This window comes from Pelobates fuscus, chromosome 2 (assembly GCF_036172605.1).
Source record: "Pelobates fuscus isolate aPelFus1 chromosome 2, aPelFus1.pri, whole genome shotgun sequence".
Lineage (NCBI taxonomy): Eukaryota > Metazoa > Chordata > Amphibia > Anura > Pelobatidae > Pelobates > Pelobates fuscus.
Window position 1 is genome coordinate 194,159,066 of NC_086318.1, and position 20,043 is coordinate 194,179,108.

At 38.6% G+C, this 20,043-nt stretch overlaps 1 protein-coding gene across 19 annotated transcripts in view; it reads right to left on the reverse strand.

Annotated features, from left to right (window-relative positions):
• The window catches only part of SNAP91 (synaptosome associated protein 91), a 107,917-nt gene that overhangs the window by 14,722 nt on the left and 73,152 nt on the right, over positions 1-20,043 (reverse strand). For 13 of the 19 annotated variants that reach the window (XM_063443037.1, XM_063443048.1, XM_063443047.1 and 10 more), the window contains 8 exons: positions 19,770-19,946; positions 12,619-12,726; positions 11,900-12,178; positions 10,476-10,553; positions 10,283-10,354; positions 6,745-6,828; positions 4,379-4,456; positions 1,701-1,841 (listed from right to left, as the gene is read on the reverse strand). In XM_063443037.1, coding sequence (XP_063299107.1) covers positions 1,701-1,841; positions 4,379-4,456; positions 6,745-6,828; positions 10,283-10,354; positions 10,476-10,553; positions 11,900-12,178; positions 12,619-12,726; positions 19,770-19,946 — 1,017 coding nt within the window. The remainder of the gene's footprint in view (positions 1-1,700; positions 1,842-4,378; positions 4,457-6,744; positions 6,829-10,282; positions 10,355-10,475; positions 10,554-11,899; positions 12,179-12,618; positions 12,727-19,769; positions 19,947-20,043) is intronic. The other 6 variants (XM_063443053.1, XM_063443052.1, XM_063443051.1 and 3 more) reach the window with 5 other exon arrangements.

Consider the following 20,043-nt stretch of genomic DNA (forward strand, 5'->3'; position numbering starts at 1 on the left):
CATATTCTTAAATTTGGCTTACAAAATTAACAAAATGAAGAACACCATAAACTGGACTAAACGTAAACAACAATAGTTCTGACCTAATGCACAAGAACAAACAACATGAAAATCCACACAGAAAAAAGGTATCAAATATTTATATATGGAACACAATTTAATATAAAATGTGTGAGAAATTATACATGTTTTTCTAGTTCTGTTTGACATTTTTCCTGAGAATGTCATAATACTGTTAACTTTTACTTCCTTAACCCCTTAAGGACACATGACATGTGTGACATGTCATGATTCCCTTTTATTCCAGAAGTTTGGTCCTTAAGGGGTTAAACATTTTTTTTTAAAATGATATATATTTGTGTTCAGCAAATGTCTCATGAGTACAAGAGTTCCCTTCAAACATACAGGTTTTATAGGGTTTTGGGAATGTTACAGGGTCAAATATAGGGCTTGCAAATTACATTCTCTGGACTTTCTGCCTGGGTTGTTAGGCAGGCCCCATAACTTATAATTAATGAAACCACATATTTATGTATATAATACACCATGTATTCTAAGTGTATTTTGAGAATATATAGAATACAATGAGAAAAAATAATTATATATATTAATTTACCACAATAATGTTGTATTAATTATATGTTGGGTGATCTGCCTGACAACCCAGTAAATTATGTAATCTGGCAGATCTGGTCATGTGATCGTGGTGTCATTGCAATCACATGATGCAGATGGGCGTGATTTGCCCCAGGTAGACTGATCGGTTTTCAGGCAGTCCCCCTGATGGGATCTGGTGTGGAAGCCAAGTATGCTGGCCCCGGGAAGTCATGATCATTAGAGCATGCTATGCAACCTTAACAGCATTAAAGCATTCCTTTGGTATGATGCCATAGCACGCCCTAATGTAGTTAAGGACTCTCCTGGCTGCAGGCCTCCCAATAGGCCCATTTTTGGGGAGACAGTCAAGATTTCACAATCATGTTTTGCTTCAATCCCCTGGTGTCCCGCTTCAAGCGACACCAGGGAACTGTCCATGGGCAGCACAGCGTAAGAGCATCATCAGTTATTATAAAGCCAATCTAGTTTCAACAAATGTGTTCGTTGTGAAATATATTTTCAACCTTTACGTATATCACTAGAGGAGCTTCAAAGATTCTAATCACATTTCAACCATGAAATCCGGAATAAACTAAAATGGGGGTGTTATATATATATATCTATAAATGCATGTTAGCTAATAAAAGCACAGCTGTATGTACCTTGCTGTGGAATGCTATATTGCTAGTATAGCTCCACATGGAATATGGTAATCAATGTTTTGGTCTATAATAAACAGTCAGGGTTTACCTTCAGGGATGAAAAACTTCATGTCTTTTCTGTACACAATGCTGCTCAGCGCAGACATAAAAAGCACATCATACACAGAACGCTTTCAGCTTACTGAAGCATGAATGTTATACAATTCTTAAGATCATGTGACATTTTCTGATACAACATTAAATAAGTCAATGCGAAATAATCTACAGTACGTATCCATTTTAGAAAGTGTTAACCGAATTATTCTTTGTAGACATGCTCAAGCAGAACTTATTAACGGAACACATACATTTTTCAGCAATTGTAAATCAATGCATCATAGCACGGAATTCGGTAAAATGTTTTATAAGATAGTAAGATAAAACTTCTTTAGATAAATTCACCTGAGGCATCGAATGTGCTCCCACCACCAGTGACAGCTGGCTGAGCGGCTCCAAATGCAGCATCAAAGCTTGGTTGAATGAGGTTATTCTGCGCTGGGGTAATCGGCGTAGGAGAAGGAGCCATAAAGGATCCTCCAAATCCTAGAAAAGGAAAAAATCCAATGGTCAGAAGAATAAAAAAAGTGTGAAACGCTCAATATTGTGGGCTTTCTGCAGGAACTTGCTGAACCAGAAATCCATATCTAATTAATGCCCAAGAACATAAAATGGGAAATAGTTTTAAAAATAGGATATAGTTAAAATCATACAAGTCACACATGTGTTGTATCATTGTACTCCTTTGTCCATTAAGCAGAGAAAAGAATTTATTACAACCATTTAAAAAACAAAATGATATCTATTACTGATGGCAGCAACAAATGTATTGCACTGATCAAATTATTTCCCACTGCATCAACAGGAGACTCATGCTAATGGAGTTCCAAGCTTTAAGAACGGAGTACAACAATACATTATTTCCAATAATTTTTAAGTCCTCTACATATTCAATAATGTACTTAGGGACATTATATAATACAATTACCATTGGTTAAAGTGTATTATATAAATAATGTTTTAAATACTGCAAAAAGATAAATTGGTGAGGGAGGTCTCCAGTCTGCAGCTACAGAAAGACCCACTAAAGTGATTTAACTTCTAAATGGCAAGAATTGAGCAAAATAACGGCATTCCCAATACCTAATCCAACTGTACTGAAAGAAATTGAGTGCATAATGTACATGCAAAACTAACACAAAACGGATGCAAATGTACCAACTGCTAACCCCCTTCCCCTTTTCCTTCCGTACCCCACGAAAAATAAATAAAACTGTCAAATTGAAAAAAAAAAAGAAATCCAAAATGTTCACAGTCCCACTGACGTACCCTCACATCCAACGTATGTCTGTCATTTTATCCTGCAATATGTTACACAATATACATCTAGCACTGTGAAGTAGATCGAAATGTTATACATACCAAAAAAGTTTACAAAGTATGTATGTATCAAATCTCACTACCCCCTCCCCCCTCTTTTCTCTTCTGTACCCCCTCAGTTTTTTTGCCAACTTACAAAATAAAAATTGTCAAATTGAAAAAATAAAATACAAATAATAAATAATGGCATTAAGCTACTGACGTTGTTTTGGAACTCAGTGTGCCCCTTTAATAAATGCTTTCAAGAGATGAGTTCCACTAATCAAAAGTGGAAATGCTCTGTAAACAGAATGCAGCCATCTTTCTCTCCCAGGAGAGCACACATACCAATAATGCATTTAAAGTTGGACAAAATGGATACTGGACATTTTTGATAACGGAGCTTTCTCGCTATTTACTAATCCGTTCTAATTAACTCTCAGAGCTGACAGTAGGCTTGGGGTCCTTTATGCATTATCACCCTTGGCTTGAGAATTGTATGTATTTTAGTCAAGCTGTTTTAATGAAATGGTAGCCACTGACTGGCGCTGGAGAGGAGACTTTGGTGTTAAATGGTTTCTGAATGGTTTAATCCTTAAACGTTAGCCAACTCGAGGGATGTGCTTGCAACTTTATTTCAATTATATTGTTATGCCAGTAGGGCCTTTAAATTAGATTATATAGAGCAACAAAAGAAAATATACATAAAATGAAATATATTGAAGCAGTTCGGTTCCGCATTCAGTTCAACAATGACATGAGAATAATTACAGAATCTGCAAGCAAAAGGGAAGGAATCTTCAACCAAACACAATTTCAGAAGTGTATTGCTTGTAGATTAATGGCTTCTATTCCCAATATAGTGATTGCTTACACAACAATGGAGTTATATTGTACATGTATTTTTATGGATCCTAAAAACAATATACACAATTCTGCAACCTTTGACTTTCAGGTTTATCTCCAAGTGTGTTTTAATAAAAAAATAAATAAAAATAAAATAAAAACCCTTTAATAGCCTAATGTTAGCCAGCAGGGTCGATGCTCATGCAAACTAACAGAGGCAGAATTAAAAAAAAAAAAATGTATTGCGGCTCTGAACAATTTGTAAACATGTATAATGTATATGATATTCTCCATGAATAAATGACACACTTCCAACAGAAAATAGCAAACTGTAAATATTATAAATAGGGGAGGCCAATACTTGGTATCTCAAATATCTGCACACTTCAATGCCGTACAGATTATTTTACAGTAGGGGAATGTAAATACTGGTCGAGGGTGTCAAATCCATATATTCATAAAAAAGGAATGCATCATTTCCTTAAAGTCTGGTAAAAAAAGCATGCCTATTGTCTCATTATTACCAGTTTGAAGACACTCACCATAGCCACTTCCGTTAAAAGACTTTACTGAAACCCAAGGTAAGGGTTGTTTTGGGGGTGTTGCCGTGCTCCATTTAAGCATCAAATTAGAATATATTAACCTCACACTATGTATTTCCACTTGTATGTACTCCAGGCATGTTCAACATGTCATGTCGCTGTGTGTATTCTTGCAGCTAGAGTAATAAGGCCATACACAGTGGCCTTATTACCATTGGACTGGTACTAAAAACCTCCAGTTATTTAAATATGCACCGGGATTTGGGATAGTGTGCAAGTAACTTTTCATTGGTTTTTATTGCATACACAATTTAAGGCAATAATGGTAAACCTTACCAGCCAGGAGGTCTGCTGAAGCCGAAGAACTGGTAGGTGCCAAGGCTGCAGGCTGTGGTTCTGTTACTCCAAAAGCATCTGCCATGTGATCCAATGTGCAGCACGAAAGACAATAGGGATATTGCAGTAAATTAATTTATTTCAGCATAATACAGATAATTCCAAAACTCAACAAGATAAACCGGTAACACAAATCTTTGGCCTTTGGACTCTCAGATATAGTTGTGATCAAAAATAGAAAATATATGGTCTCTCACTTTGGTTTCATGCTAGAGGAGATCACAGTTCTTTTAAATCCAGTCTCTAGATCTAAAGTTAAACCCTTAAGGACCAAACTTCAGAAATAAAAGGGAATCATGACATGTCACACATGTCATGTGTCCTTAAGGGGTTAAATAACACTATTTGGGAAGCATTATTTGCCCCATACACTTGGGGACACTACATACAATGTTATTGGATAGCAAGTTTGGCAATGGTCTAGTGATAGTCTCAAAATTGTTGGATTGAAGGATTGATTTGACATTGTTCAAAAAGTTTTATGGGAAATGTTTTGCAGGCAGAGCATCAGGTGACTACCTAGTGGAACATCATGCAACACTCATGGGATACAGGGTCAGTAATAAATTACCTGCCACATAGATAAAACCTTTATTACAAAAAATTACACGTTCAACATCCAATATATGGCGGTAGGGGAGGGGGAGATGTTAAAAGAACACAAACTTTTATATGATCAATTATATAAACTGTGTTCATTTAAGAAAAAGAAGAGAGCATGACTCAAACTTTCTCAAAGTCTCACTAAACCTTTTTTGTTTAAAGAATGGCCAACATCTACTGCATTATCCTGTATAATGCTTAAGAATGAATGGGTAAGAACAATTGTATGTGTATTATATATATTTTTCATTTATTTTGGTTGTTTGTCAACTTGTTACACTTGCATGTCACGGAAAATACAAATGGTTTATATCTAGTTATTAATAAAAATAATAAACAAAAAACTCAAAAACACATAGATCACCAATATAAATGATTTTACATGTAACATGTTAAAATCTATACATCGTATAAACGAATGACGAGATGGTGCAAGGCCTCAGCAGACCTCTTTAAAATTGGAATAACTTCATGTAAAAATTGTTTGAGATGTGGGGGTTAGGGAGGAGATCTTATACATTTGATTTGGAAATGCCTGAAAATTAATATGTTTTGGAGAAAGTTAATGGGTTTGGACTTTGTAGAATATACCATATTCTATGTTTCTATTGATTATGTATGGATGTCTGGATTGACATAAGTAACAGATGAAATAAGTCACAAGGCTTTGTTTGAGAAGTCTGGAATGTGGATTGGGGGTCTTGTCCTTATATGGCTAGAGTTATAGTCCGACGTCATTATGGGCACATGATCTATATAGTTACTGAACAAAGGGACACAATGTCTCTCTCTCTCTCTCTGCTTTTTTTCCTGTACTGCTATGTAATGATGTAACTCTCCCTTCAGGAGTCCAGCAATTACCATCTGCTGTTGAACATCCATGATCATGCAACACCTTTTGTTGTTTTATTATGTATCAGTAACTAAAAATAAACCGTAAGAAACCGTAAGTCATAAGACGTATTAGTACTTTTCATTAATATAGACGTATATTAATGTAGCGAGCCTTTGACCCAAGACTATATATTCAAAAGATGTATATATATATCAATCAACTGGAGAAAGACACAGAAGAAGCAGAATTTATCACAGACTTTTCCTTATTCCCGGCGTTAGTAATTTTATTTTACACAGACATTCCAAATCAAATCTTATTCATATATCATTATTGAATCACCTTATTAATATTGTTAAATAAGTTATTTTTCACTAAATGAAAACATGTAGACAGTCCCTCTGTTTATGGAAGATGGGTAGATTGGGATTGTTCATAAGTAATGTAGAATAACCCACTGAGGCTATTTTATCCCCGAGTCTTGGGGGAAGGAGGAGGTGACTGATAGCCGCAGTGGGGTGGTATGTGAGTTTGCAATCTCTGTGATGTTTGTTAGCGGCTAGTTGTGTATAACTTTATTTTAATGGAGGGGGTAATAAATAGGGAGGTAGAGACAAAAGGGGGTATTATATGGGGGAAATGTAAGGTATGAGATGACTGCAAGAAAGTGAGGAAAAAACTAATGGAAAGTGAATGAGGGGAGATTTTAAAAGGGGAAGAGAGTAAAATGTAATACATATATTACATATATATATATATACATACACACACACTAATTGGAAATGTGGCCAAATCCATTTAATTAAAATAGGAGAATGAGAGAAAGGACTACTAAACAATCAAGAGATGTGGAAATGTGAATACAAACCACCAAATAAGTCAAGCACAGCTGAAGTTTCCACCTTGGCAGGAGAGGCGGTGGGTGCAGGAGATGGAGATGCAAATGCGTCCACTGCAGTAAATACAGAACACAATGAATCACACTGCAGAGCGTACCGAGTCTGTTACCAATTGACTTGATTACCCCTGTCACATTCCATAGAACTGGAAATCCTAAACTACATAGTGAAAGGCACTGTATTTTCTTTTATTATCAAGCAATGATACTCCATAAAACGTAGCTGGTTGGAAAACAGAACTGTAACACTAACCCACAACGCACAGCTGTGCAAATATAAATGGAATATACAGTATGACAGTCAATTTACTTTCATTTTGGTTTCCTAATGCAAAATCACTTTGTTTATACTAACTGTGCAGTTTATTTAATCCCAAGTTATGAATAGAGTGATTGGAACATTGCAAACAATACAGCTGAATGGCTCACAACATTATTATATGTCAGAGTGGGGACATCTATATTTCAATTAAGTTTAATATTAAAGAACTCAAATCCTAAAAAATACGGTTATACGGTTAAAAATATATGCAAAAAAAGTAGTATGAAAATTTATTGAAAGACTATGGAAATAAAATTTGGTTAAGTTTGAGGTGTAGGGACGGGTTATCCTATTTTGCTATAGCCTATAGTGATGCCTACACATACATATTAGTGGCAGTTTTGTTGGTGACTGAACAAAGGATGAAATAATGAGGCCATATATGGCTTTTTCATGAATACGTTTCTCAATTACAAAAGATATAGTTCAGTCATGGTCTTTCAGTGAATTCCTCAGGGGCAGTATTTGGCTCACTGAGAGAAGCATACATTTAAGCAGCCAATGAAGATAAAGTAAAAATTGCAAATTTCTACTAACAACAAATTGCTGCCCATTCTATTAGGGTTGAACACAGACTTTACAGAAGCCGTGCTTAACACATTTTCCTCAACCGACCAGAGTAAAAAAATGAAATCATGTTATTACTTCAACCATAGTTTTATCTAATGTCAGTATTCATAAATATATACTGAACCCATCCAACATCAGCATTATATGTATTCACACTATATCACTAAATCAGTTTATATTGTATACATGGGCATGCAGACATTCATTACACCAGTCACTGATGCTCTGACTTTGTTTAGCCCCTTATGGTGATGGTCTGGAGTACTGAGTCAGGTTGGGATAATGTCTGTCTCTGTCCATGTATCTGTCACGCATGTTTGACAGACAAATGTGGAAACCTCTTCATTAGAAGAAGTGGTTCCTGTATGATGTAGTGCACAAACATGTAATACTGATCTGTGTTGCTGAGAGTTTTACAAGAACACTCCAGGAACAATAACAACTTAATCAAAATTAAGTTATGGTGCCAGGAGATCCCTGTTGCTGGCTCACCTTTAGGAATTAAACCCAATGACTGTGTTCCAGCTCTGGATCGCTCTGCCCTCACCCCCCAAATGTCCTTCCAGTATCTGAACTCTTAAATAACAGAAGGCTTGGTGGCAACATCTAGCAGAGATGCCACTGATTGGCTATGAGTGGTCTGCTGACTCTGTAAGTCAATCAGTAGCTCTTCATTTATAAAAAAAATAATAATAATTTTTTTTTTATTTTTTTATTACGAGATGGGGAATGGGGATCTATTAATTGCAGAGCCTTAAGTTATCTATGATTTCTAAGATGGATGGGAAGTCGAGAGATCTGGAGTTGGAACACAGACCTTGGGGTTAAATAGCTCATGAATGGTTTAACCACTAAAGATGAGCAAGTGCCAGGGACCTAATGGCACCATAACTTAATTTCAATTAAGTTGTTATGGTGCTCAAAGTGTTTAACAGTGAATATCTTCAACAGCAACAGATCCTAACTGTCCCAGTCACATAGCCATTAGGTTTGGCACTCTGCTAGAGTTCATAACATGAACATCAATGGGCATGTAACTTGGATCTTTTTTTTTGTTTTGTTAGGTATTCATATAGCAGTGGTCCTGAAGGGGTTAAATATAGAACTGCAGCCCATCATAAATTCCCTCATTGTATTTAGTGTTTCGATAATCCAAACTATGTTTACAGTACGATGTAGTTGGTCTTCCACAAGCTAATTCAAAACAGCAGAGAATTAACATGACCTGCCTAATGTGGAGAATTCAGGTTTCAAAGGACTGGTCCTCATAACTTCCTGCATATTATAAAATATCAACATTCTATCTGGTCTAGAAGAATGGATGCTGCGCTTAAAATGTGCAAGCCTCTTAACCCCTTGAGGACCAAACTTCTGGAATAAAAGGGAATCCTGACATGCTACACATGTCATGTGTCCTTAAGGGGTTAAAGGAACGCTCCAAGGTTAAAAATATATGTATTTTCTACCTCAGAGTGTCCAATTATTTTATTAGATTCAGTCCTATTTGCAATTTGTGCCCTGCGCCAATCGGATGCTTGTCATAGAGACGTATGAGTAATGATGCTGAGTGTCAAAACCTTCCTTTTTTTTTTTTTTTTTTTTTTTTTTTTTTTTAGTTTAGACACAATGTAAACATTTCAGATTTTTCAAACTAGCAGTATTTTACACTGCCTGAAAAAAGACACAGGGTCTACGCACTAAAACAACTTCATGAACATGAAGTGGTTTTGGTGCTTAGAGTGTTCCTTTAATAGGAGAAGGCTCTAAAAAGTAAATTTCTATAAGATCATTACAAGAGAAACTATATTGAAGGGAGTATACTTCATTTAGTCTTACATTGTAAGCTCATTTGAACTCTTCCTCTGTCACTTGTCAAATATCCCCATCCTACAACTATAAAGTGCTGCGGAATTTGTTCGAGTTTTAGAAGTACCAATAATAAATAATGATAACATATTATAAACAAGTCTGAAGATCAGACCTAAATAATCTCAGAGGTTTGTGCTTATACCATTACTAGAAAGCACATGCTGTTTAATATTAACGTCAAAACATTAATTAATTGGTTTGGGGGGTTCGGGGGAGGAGATTGTTGCACTTGTGATTGCTTTTAAGCTCTCACTACATTTTTTAATAAAAGTATATGTTCAAGAGCTATTAAGGCACTACATATCTGTCCATCACGTCTAGTATATTTGTTTCTCCCTTCCTATTGGAGTTTAGTGTTTTATTAAACTTTTTAGACTTTGTCTTTCAAAAAGTACAATGCTAATATACGAGACATTCTGATGATTATGCACTGTTGGCTCAAATGCAGAATCACGAGTATCAAAAACCTTTAGAAGAAGGCCAACATGCAGGTTGATGATAATAATAATAAAAAATATAACAAAAATGGAGCAGAGATGGTGTGCAGTGCTTGTGATGCTCTTCAGAAACAGTGCATGCAGTTGATGAAGATACAGCACGAAAACTCAAGTAAAGTCAAAATGAGACATTTTATACACTGTCCACCTAGAACTCAATAGGGTATACCACACCCCAGGTGGACCAAGTTCTAGTAACTATTCCCATGAAGGCTCTACTACACATGTGCTGTGAGCAACACGCACTCACCAGATAAGAGGTCGCCAGTGAGGGAACTCTCAGGCACAGGGGAGGCCCCATGTGGTGGAGATGAGAAAGCATCTTTTCAAAGCAAGGGGGAAAAAAAGCCAAATCAGTTTCTTCAGCAATGGGAAAATAAAATCAGAGTGCAGCAAGAATTTATGGAGCCAAAAATGTCAATGAAAAACATGTCATGCATTACCTGTGCCAAACAGGTCTATGCTAGGTGTAGCATCTGGCTGAGGAGCAGCAGCCGCCTCCGAAACAGAATCAAATAAATCTAAGACCAAATACAAGCATGTTATTGGATCACTGGTCCATATGACTTAATCTAACAAATGATCAGTCTGTTTGAGATTACAAATAGGACAAGCATGCAAGACAACTTGCATGTTAATCACTGGACCAAAGCAGATTTCATATGTACAACAGGGAACATACAGATGAATTTAGGCCATCAGAATGTCAGGTTCCAGCTTTGAAAAATCTTTCAGTTAGTCTAGAAAAAAAAGTTAGAAACAATTATATAATTTGTTTAAAAAGTTACACCAGAAAATGGAATGGAGGTCTATATTCTCCTGAATAGTTAGTTCTTCAAGGGACACTATAGTCACAACTTTAAACAACTTTTGCTTAATTAAGCAGTTTTTGTGTATAGATCATGCCCCATGCAGTCTTACTGCTCAATTAACTGCGATTAAGGACTTAAAATCACTTTTGTTTTTGTTTATGCAGCCATAGCCAAACCTCCTCTGGCTGCAACAGACACAGCATGCATGAAAACAATATGGTTTCATTTTTAATCAGATTTCCTGCTCTGTAAATTGAACTTTAATTACATACAAGAGCCTCTTGCAGACTCTAGCAAGCTATTAACAGAGATGTGATAAATACCAAATAAAACAGAACTTGCAATAAAGTGGAAGTGTAAACAGATTACTATTTACAGGAAGTGTTTAGGAAGGCTGTGTAAGTCATGTGCAGGGGGGTGTGACTAGAGCTGCATAAACAAGCAGGTGTGTTATCTATACACCAAAACTGCTTCATTAAGCTAAAGTTGTTTTGTTGACTATAGTGTCCCTTTAACGTTGAGATTGTCAACAAAAGTAATATACTTGTTGATGTCCTTATCTTGGGTTTATAACTGATAAATACAGGTTCCTGCACAAAAATTACTTGTATTTAGCATTTGATGGATCCCTAAAATTCAATTTTTTTCCAAGTAGGTTTTCTTCACACAATATATACATATATATGCCATAAGTACTGATGGATATTGTGGATATCCAAACAGATCCTACTTTGTAGATTTACACACATAACTAGGTATTAATACTTTCTGGCCACAATGTTAACTGTGCATTTAAAAATGAATACATAGCAATACCTAGAAATAAGTTTGTAATGTAATATCTAGCAGGATTATTAGATTAACTAAAACATAAGATTGTGATGTCTGTGTCATCCATATGTTCCAAAAATGAAAATGGGTGTACACTGGAAAAAAGAAAAAATTCTAAAGTAAATAAAATCAAAATACCCAAAACTAAGATGTGCTGAAAAAGAAGAAGCCAAAAATCCATAAAACCACATCTAGCGAAAAGTTCAAAACACAGAAACATTTACCACCAAAGATATCTAGAGCAGGAGTAGCTGTAGTTGTTGTGGTAGTGTTGGAGGATGTGGTGGCAGCAGTGGTAGTGGTAGCGGTTGTAGTAGTAGTAGAAGTAACTGCTGCAGCAGCAGGTGGAGGAGGAGGAGGAGGAGAAGGAGTAGTTGCAAGAGCCGTAGCGGCTGTACTAGTCGTGGGGGTAACTACAGGAGCACTGGTTTCAGTCGGCTTCAAAGCAAAAAGGTCCAGTTCAGGAGCAGCTTCTGCGCTACCTTCAGATGGGGCAAAGGGGTCTTATAAGGGAACAAAGTGGAGAATAGACAGGATCAGTTAGGAAAGAATTCTTAAATCATGTGTGGCAAGGATCAGAAACACCAAGCAAGGATTGGAAACAAAACATGCACCAAATATCAGAATTCTATGAGAATATATATTTAACAAAACATTTACTATAACCTACGTCTATTAAAACCACATGGACAAAAACAGAATAATCTCACAAGCATAGCACAGAGTTGACATGATTGTTGTAGAGTAATACACAACAGACTAGCAATCTAGCTTTAAAGATGTTGGTTATTGATCAGATCCAATATAAATTTCAGCAGAACAGAAATAGCAGGTGTGCAACATGTATAAGCAGGACACGGACATCAAAGCAATAAGCGGACTGGATGATTCATGGAGAAACTAAACATGCCAAAACTAGACAGGTAGCTTAACTGAAACCCACCGTTTCCAGAGCATGCATCAAGGGCCGCCGCAACAGGGGTAGGAGTGGCTGGTGCTGCAGCCCCTTCTAATGTTGCAGGGGCTTCGCCAGGAGAAGCGGCAAAGGCATCTGTTGCACATTTTTAATATTTAAGGTATGACAAGAGAGGGGGAAAACAAAAAAACGGGAGAGAATAAGAAACACACGGTGTATCATCATTCCCTTATACAACAAGAGTTCTATTTTATATAGGAAAATAGGAGTAAGCGCAATTAAACCATAGGTAACAGGTTCACATTGTATAAGGGATACATGCGTATATAGATTGAGGATTTCAAGCTGCATTCCTTAACAAGCACAGGTCTAGGGGCTGCCCCTGCTTTTGCAAAAGGTGATACATGCACTTGGCAGTACATAATTCCACCGGAGTAAAAACAGGGGCCTCTTTAAAGGGGACATTAAAACCCTCTCACCAGCCATTCGATATGGATTTCCTCCCAGTTTAAGCATTGGGTATGTTTAATGTCATAGCCAGTATTGTGAATGGAATGTCTTCAATCAGCTTAGTTGCTCAATACTCTAAATGGCTTTATTTTACCCTCCAGTAATGACTAACTGTAAATTAAAGATTTGGGAATGGCAGGCCACTTCTCCTGGGCTTAATGTTGGGCAGCAGGTTTAAAATGTCCGATTTAAATCCTTATGTCCCCCATATGGAATGCAGTTTGAGAAACCGGGAACTAGATTCTGGCACATTAGAAAGCAAGAATCCAACTGAAAGAAATGGTGCATCAGCCAAGCAAAGAACACACTGACTGTTAACCAGTTTATGACAGGGGTTTCGGTACATCCTTTGATATTATGGAAAACCTGGCAAGTAATCTGTCATGAAGGGGTTAAACATCTCTGTACTGAAGTATATACAAATGGATCATACAGAACATTGATGTCACAGCGTGCCTTGGTGAACAGATTGCATTGTAAGTCCATCATTTGTGCTTAATGTCACCACCAAATGTAGTTTATAATAGGAGTCTGAACTCTGCATTTTAAAATAACAGTTATTCTCTCTTATTGCTGCCTTCATTTGAAGCATAGGTTCTTACCTTTTTTCATAGGGGCACAAATTATGTAAATGGTATTAGTCAAGTAGCACATTTAATTATTAGATCAGCTCAGTGACCCATTCTTCATTTGTAATGTTATATATCAATATCTCTTCATTAGACCCTTCCCAGTGTCAGAGAGATGTCCATTGTCCTGGGAAAGACCGTACTGATACAGTAATTATATTTTTTTATGGGCAGTTGCATACAGCCTGGTGGATATACCGTTCCGAATCCAAACAATACGGGCCAGATAAACAGCATGGGAAACCAATTTTGGATCCAAATCCACAAGTTAATAATCACTACTTTTAAGTATTAATATACTACCGCATCTGAAACATAGTTCTCTCGGTTCTGCAACTCTCTACAAAATATAGTTAACATCATTTAAAGCGGTCCTGCCATAAAAAACATTTTTATGTGAATCTGTTCAGCAATTTCTCTTGTTTGTTTTAACTTCAATTTCAGTCTTTATTCTCTGTTCTTCCTTTACCACTCTGGGGAGTCTGCATCATCAGACACCATCTGGGATTGTAGCTATAATTGGCTAATGACCTCACAGGTAGTAGTTAGCAACCAATGAACTCAAAAGTAAAGAAAAGATAGATAAATAAATAAAATAGGTTACTAGAATACACCAAACATAATATCTATATGGTAACTGCTGAGCAAGCTCAACTGAGGAAAGACAATACTTGAGAAGGGTTTAAAAATGGCAAAATATCAGTGGGACAAGACGAACACCATATCTGTCAGCTCTCGACAATCATATACATTAACGGCACATACCGCAAACAGCAAGCATTTAATACTGCAGACTACCTCGTCATCCCGTCCAGGGTAAATTTCTGCACCAATTGATGCCTTTCCGGTATCCTACCGGGCGACCCATGCCTAAACGCAAGGCTGCTGCCTACCTCCAGCCACCATGCTTCTCCCTGGAGTCGCTCCTGGGCAGCTCCCTGGCACAACTCCGGAGTGCACCATGGGCCGACTGTCTCAGAAGCCCGAAGGCATAGGAGCCATGCTCCAAAAAGCCTGCAAGGCAAAACAACCCAGACAGGGGACCACCCAGAAGCGGCCACATCACAGCAAACACTGGAGGCTCAGGGCTCCAGCCTCCCCAGGTGCTCACGGCCAGCAACAAAGGACGACCTCAGGGCCTTGCTGACAGATCTTCACAGAATGATGGCAGCAGACCAAGCTCTCGCACAGAAAGAGATCCAGGCAGTCGCCACCAGGGCACAGAAGCGGTTACCACACTCAACGAATCGGTCCTCCAGCTTCAATGCTCATACAACTGACCACGCTGGAGGATCATCACCGCCGCACCCATGTAAAAATCCGAAGCATCCCAACAGCGATAACCGCGGAGGAATTGCCTCATTATATCTGGAGGCTACTGGCCACCATATTACCGCCAGGGATGGCCAAGAAGATGACTGGATGGGGGTCTACAGAATTGCCCCCAAAATACTACCTCCATGCCGCAAGATGTTATCATGAAATGCACCTCATATGCAGATCGAACCCGCATTATATCTACCCTGCGGGGCAAACTACTGCACAATTCAGGACTCACAACTCTCGTTTTATCAAGATCTCTCCAAGGCTACCCTGCAATGGTGCAGGACCATGGCACCCTTTACAACCCAACTATGTATGGCGGGAATACCCTATCGATGGGGACCCTTAGGCATCCTACAAGTAACCTGGAACGGGACAGTTCATATACTCCAATCCAAAGAAGAAATCCCTGCAATGTTGACCACTATGGGCCTCACACCACAGGCACCAGCCCAACCTGCCGAAGCAGGTTGGCCACTTCTCCTTGAGCCATTTAACCCCAAGAGCGGGTACTTCGAACTCTTACCTGACCTGAAATAACAAAAGTTGACAGTGGCTTTACCATTCCATGGGACTGTTACTTCAACAAGCTTTTTTAAGATCTAGTAATTGTTTTCTCTTTGTTTGTTTAATATTGTCTCTCTCTCTACTCTTAAGTACTGTGCACAAATTGTATATCGTTACAGCTACATACTAACGGGTCTGTTTGATAAAGGACCACCCCCCTGTCTGGAGGAAACCTAGCTCACACACTCATAGCTACAACACAAAATATGGTCGATGGTACGCCACTAACTCACTCACTACCCCCCCTTGGTTATGGGGCATTTCCTATATGTACATGCTACACGTAACCTGCACATTAATTACGTCCCGGTGCATACATAGACACTTTCATATGACTGACATTATGCCCACAACAGCAAGTGCCACAGAACCCATCCCACGATAATACCCACTATTTGCAGAAGAACCCTCGATTGAGGGCTCCTCAGGGGGTACCCAAAGAGAAACCTGCATGACCGAAATTAAACCCCTTGACACACTCGCGCCACACAGGCCTCCCAACCTCCTGTCCTACCAAGCACCGCAAACCACGCTTCATGCTCAGTATAACATCTTCACTGGTACATTCACGCGACCACACTACTGACCGGTTACTGTCCGTTATGATTATTAATTTAAAAAGTGCGACTTCCTCACATGCCAAGTATTTGTAAACCAATGTTTTAAAATAATTTATTTGCCTACGGCGGCAAATATCCTTGCACCGGCCCTGCACACACTGCATTCACACACTGCATTCATACAGACACACACTGCATTCATGCACACACACACTGCATTCATGCACACACACACTGCACTCATACACACACGCTGCACTCATACACACACGCTGCACTCATACACACGCTGCACTCATACACACGCTGCACTCATACACACACACATACGCACACACATACGCACACACATACGCACACACTGCATTCATTATACACACACTGTAAATAAATATTCAATTAATATATTTTTTTTAGGATCTAATTTTATTTAGAAATTTACCAGTAGCTGCTGCATTTCCCACCCTAGTCTTATACTCGAGTCAATAAGTTTTCCCATTTTTTTTGGATAAAATTAGGGGCCTCGGCTTATATTCGGGTCGGCTTATACTCGAGTATATACGGTATATTGGTTACATTGACATTACTGTTATTATGTGCACTGCAAAAATAAATCTATATTAAAAAAAAAAAAAAAAAAGGCAAAGTATCAACCTGCAAACTGAACAAAAAACAGCAATAGCTTCAAATGGTATTTCATTTACAAAAGCATGGGCGTATGAAAACAGTACTATCATTATATTGAAGCGATTTATTAAAACATTAAGATGAGTGGGTCACTTTAGATTTTCATTTATAATCACACCCTGCCTGGTTGACCTGCTGAGACCTATACGTATTGTATTTAAAAGTTATAAAACCTTTAACTCCAAGAGACCGATACAGGAGCTAAAAAAATGTGGGTATTTTTATTACCAGTTTAACTTGACACTACCATAAAACATGATCATTATCCAATTTACCTTTAAAGTACAGAATAAATTATAAACTGTTTTACATTAAACACAGATGTCCTATTTCATAAATTTTAGAACTGAAGAATGATACATCAAAGGTATTATCAGTTGATTGCATCTTGCGCAGCCAGGCATTAAAGGGTTACACCAACCAAAAATAAAAACAGTGTATTCATAAAACAACGGTTTTAGCTAGAGTAACCCTTTCTGAAGTGGTCGCCCCTCCCCCATGTAAACATTTTAAAAAAAAGATCTGCCAACTCCCACCACCCTTAAAGGGAATCTCCAGTGCCAGGAAAACAATCCGTTTTCCTGGCACTGGAGGTACCCTCTCCCTCCCACCCCCCAATCCCCGGTTACTGAAGGGGTGAAAACCCCTTCAGTCACTTACCTGAGGCAGCGACGATGTCCCTCGTCGCTGTCTCCTCCTCCGCGCCGCTCCTCCTCTGCATTGCATCGGCCGGTGGGAGAGACTGATCCCGCCCACCGGCCAAGGAGACCTAATGCGCATGCGCGGCAATGCCCCATAATTTCAAAGCTTTCCTATGGGGAAATGAGCGACGCTGGAGGTCCTCACAGGTTTCCTGTGCTATGAAGGAGGAAGTGACCTCTAGTGGCTGTCTAGTAGACAGCCACTAGAGGTGGAGTTAACCGTGCAAGGTAATTATCGCAGTTTATAGAAAACTGCAATAATTACACTTGCAGGGTTAGGAGTAGTGGGAGTTGGCACCCAGACCACTCCAATGGGCAGAAGTTGTCTGGGTGCCTGGAGTGTCCCTTTAACCCTGCAAGTGTAATAATTGCAGTTTTTATAAACTGCAATAATTACCTTGTAGGGTTAAGTCCTCCTCTAGTGGTTGACTATCAGACAGCCACTAGAGGGAAATTCATGTTTTTATAAACACAAAAAGTTTTTTTAAACAACGCTGGATGTCCTCACGCTATGCATGAGGACCTCCAGCGTCGCTGGAATCCCCATAGGAAAGCATTGCCACAGATAAACTATTATTTCCTTGAATATTCAGTTTTGGTTTTTTCAAACATATCTTTTTTCACAAAATTAAAACAAAAAAAACCCTAACAAAATCTAACAAAACCTATTTAGACTGAAATCCCACACTTTTATTTTTTGTGTAAAATCCACCATTTAGGTGGCTTGCCCCCCTTTAGTCCCATTGGGAGTTAAAACTTACCTTCATTCCAGCGCCGTGACCCTGATATGCCTCCTTTGTGACATCATCAGAATTGCCAATTTTTAGCCAACCCAATGGAAAGCATTGGGTTGACTGAAATTGGCGAGGATGTGGGGCCAAACACCATTTTGGCTAGTCAGCACCTCCTCAATTGAATCTGTGCATCTCTATGAGGAAAATTAAGCATCTCCATGCAGAGCGTGCAAACGCTGAACGGCAGTGCTGCCTACTGTGCAGCACTGCCCCAGGAAGCACCTCCAGTTGCTATCTGATGAGTGGCCACTTGGAGGTGTCCCTAGGGGGCAATGTAAATTCGTTTGCATGAAAATGTCTTAAGGGAATGATTACACTCACCAGAACAACTACATTAAGCTGTAGTTGTTCTGGTCACTCTAGTGTCCCTTTAACGTACCCTTCCCCCTCTTGTGTAGGTGAATTCTACTTCTAGTCTCAAAAGAATTACCTCTTGTCCTAGATGCAATCCTGTTAATGAACATGTTAGCAGAGAACTGTTTGCATTAACTGTATATTTTTGTATAGTTAATTGCAATCTTCCCGTTACTAAAGGGACACCACCCAGACCACTTCATCTCATTTTAGCCCTGTGAAGAAAAACACTGCAGATTCAGATAATTTTTTTCTAATCCCACCTCTAGTGGCTGTCTCTCAAACAGCCACTAGATGGTGCTTCCTGGATTTCCGTAAAGTAAAACTCAGCTATCTGACATTGGATGTCTGCATTGAACCCTATTGCTGTGAAAGCCCTATAGGAAAGCATTCAATCAATGCTTTGCTGTGGAGAAAGTTTAAATTGAGGAGGCATACAGACATGAATGTTGGAAACCCTGATTGGCTATTAGAGTCATTGGTGCCTGCACCACCCTCACCCTATCCAGATTTTAAAGCTGCCAGCATTGGAATTTATGTGAGGGGGCTTATGATTAAGAAATTACTTTGAACAAAAAAGCAAAGGGAGACAATGCAGAAACATTTTTACCCTGATAATAAAGCGCATTATGCTCAGATCGTCAGAAAGGACCATATATTAGTCTTTTCCAGTCTTAGTTACTGTGAAAGTAAAGATGGCACAACTAGTCTTTTTTTTATTTTTATTTTTTAGACTATTTAGAAAGGCTCGGAGAGAATATTCATTTCCAAAGTTTAAGTTATTCTGCTTTTTCTAAAAAAAATAAAAATAAAAAATAACCCGTTCAGCCCAGCGGGAGGGGGACCCTGAGGGTGAGGGTCCCCCAAGGATAATATAGTGTCAGGAAAACAAGTTTGTTAGAGAAAAGCTTTATTTCTGTCTTGAAGAATGCGGCCCATTATGTTTTAGGAACACGGTAAAAAAGCTATGGTAAATTCCAACATATTATTTAGATCAAAAGCTTGATCTCAAGGATTCCCAAAAAGTTTTCGGTAAACAGTACACATACGAACCTCCAAAAAGGTCAACTTCAGCAGAGGCAGTGGTGACAGTGGCAGCAGTAGCAGAGACAGAGGAGGCTGTAGTTTCAGCGGGTGCAGGAGTAGGGGTGCTGCTGGGCTCAGTAGAAAAAGGATCAGAAAGACTAGGTGGCTCAGAAGAGATTGCAGTGGAAGGTGCAGCAAGAGAGTCTGCATGGGAGCAGGACAGAAGAATAAAATCAAACCAAGAACGGATAGAGGGGGGGGGGGGGGGGGGGAAGCAGAAATGAGTAAAAGATTAAAATCA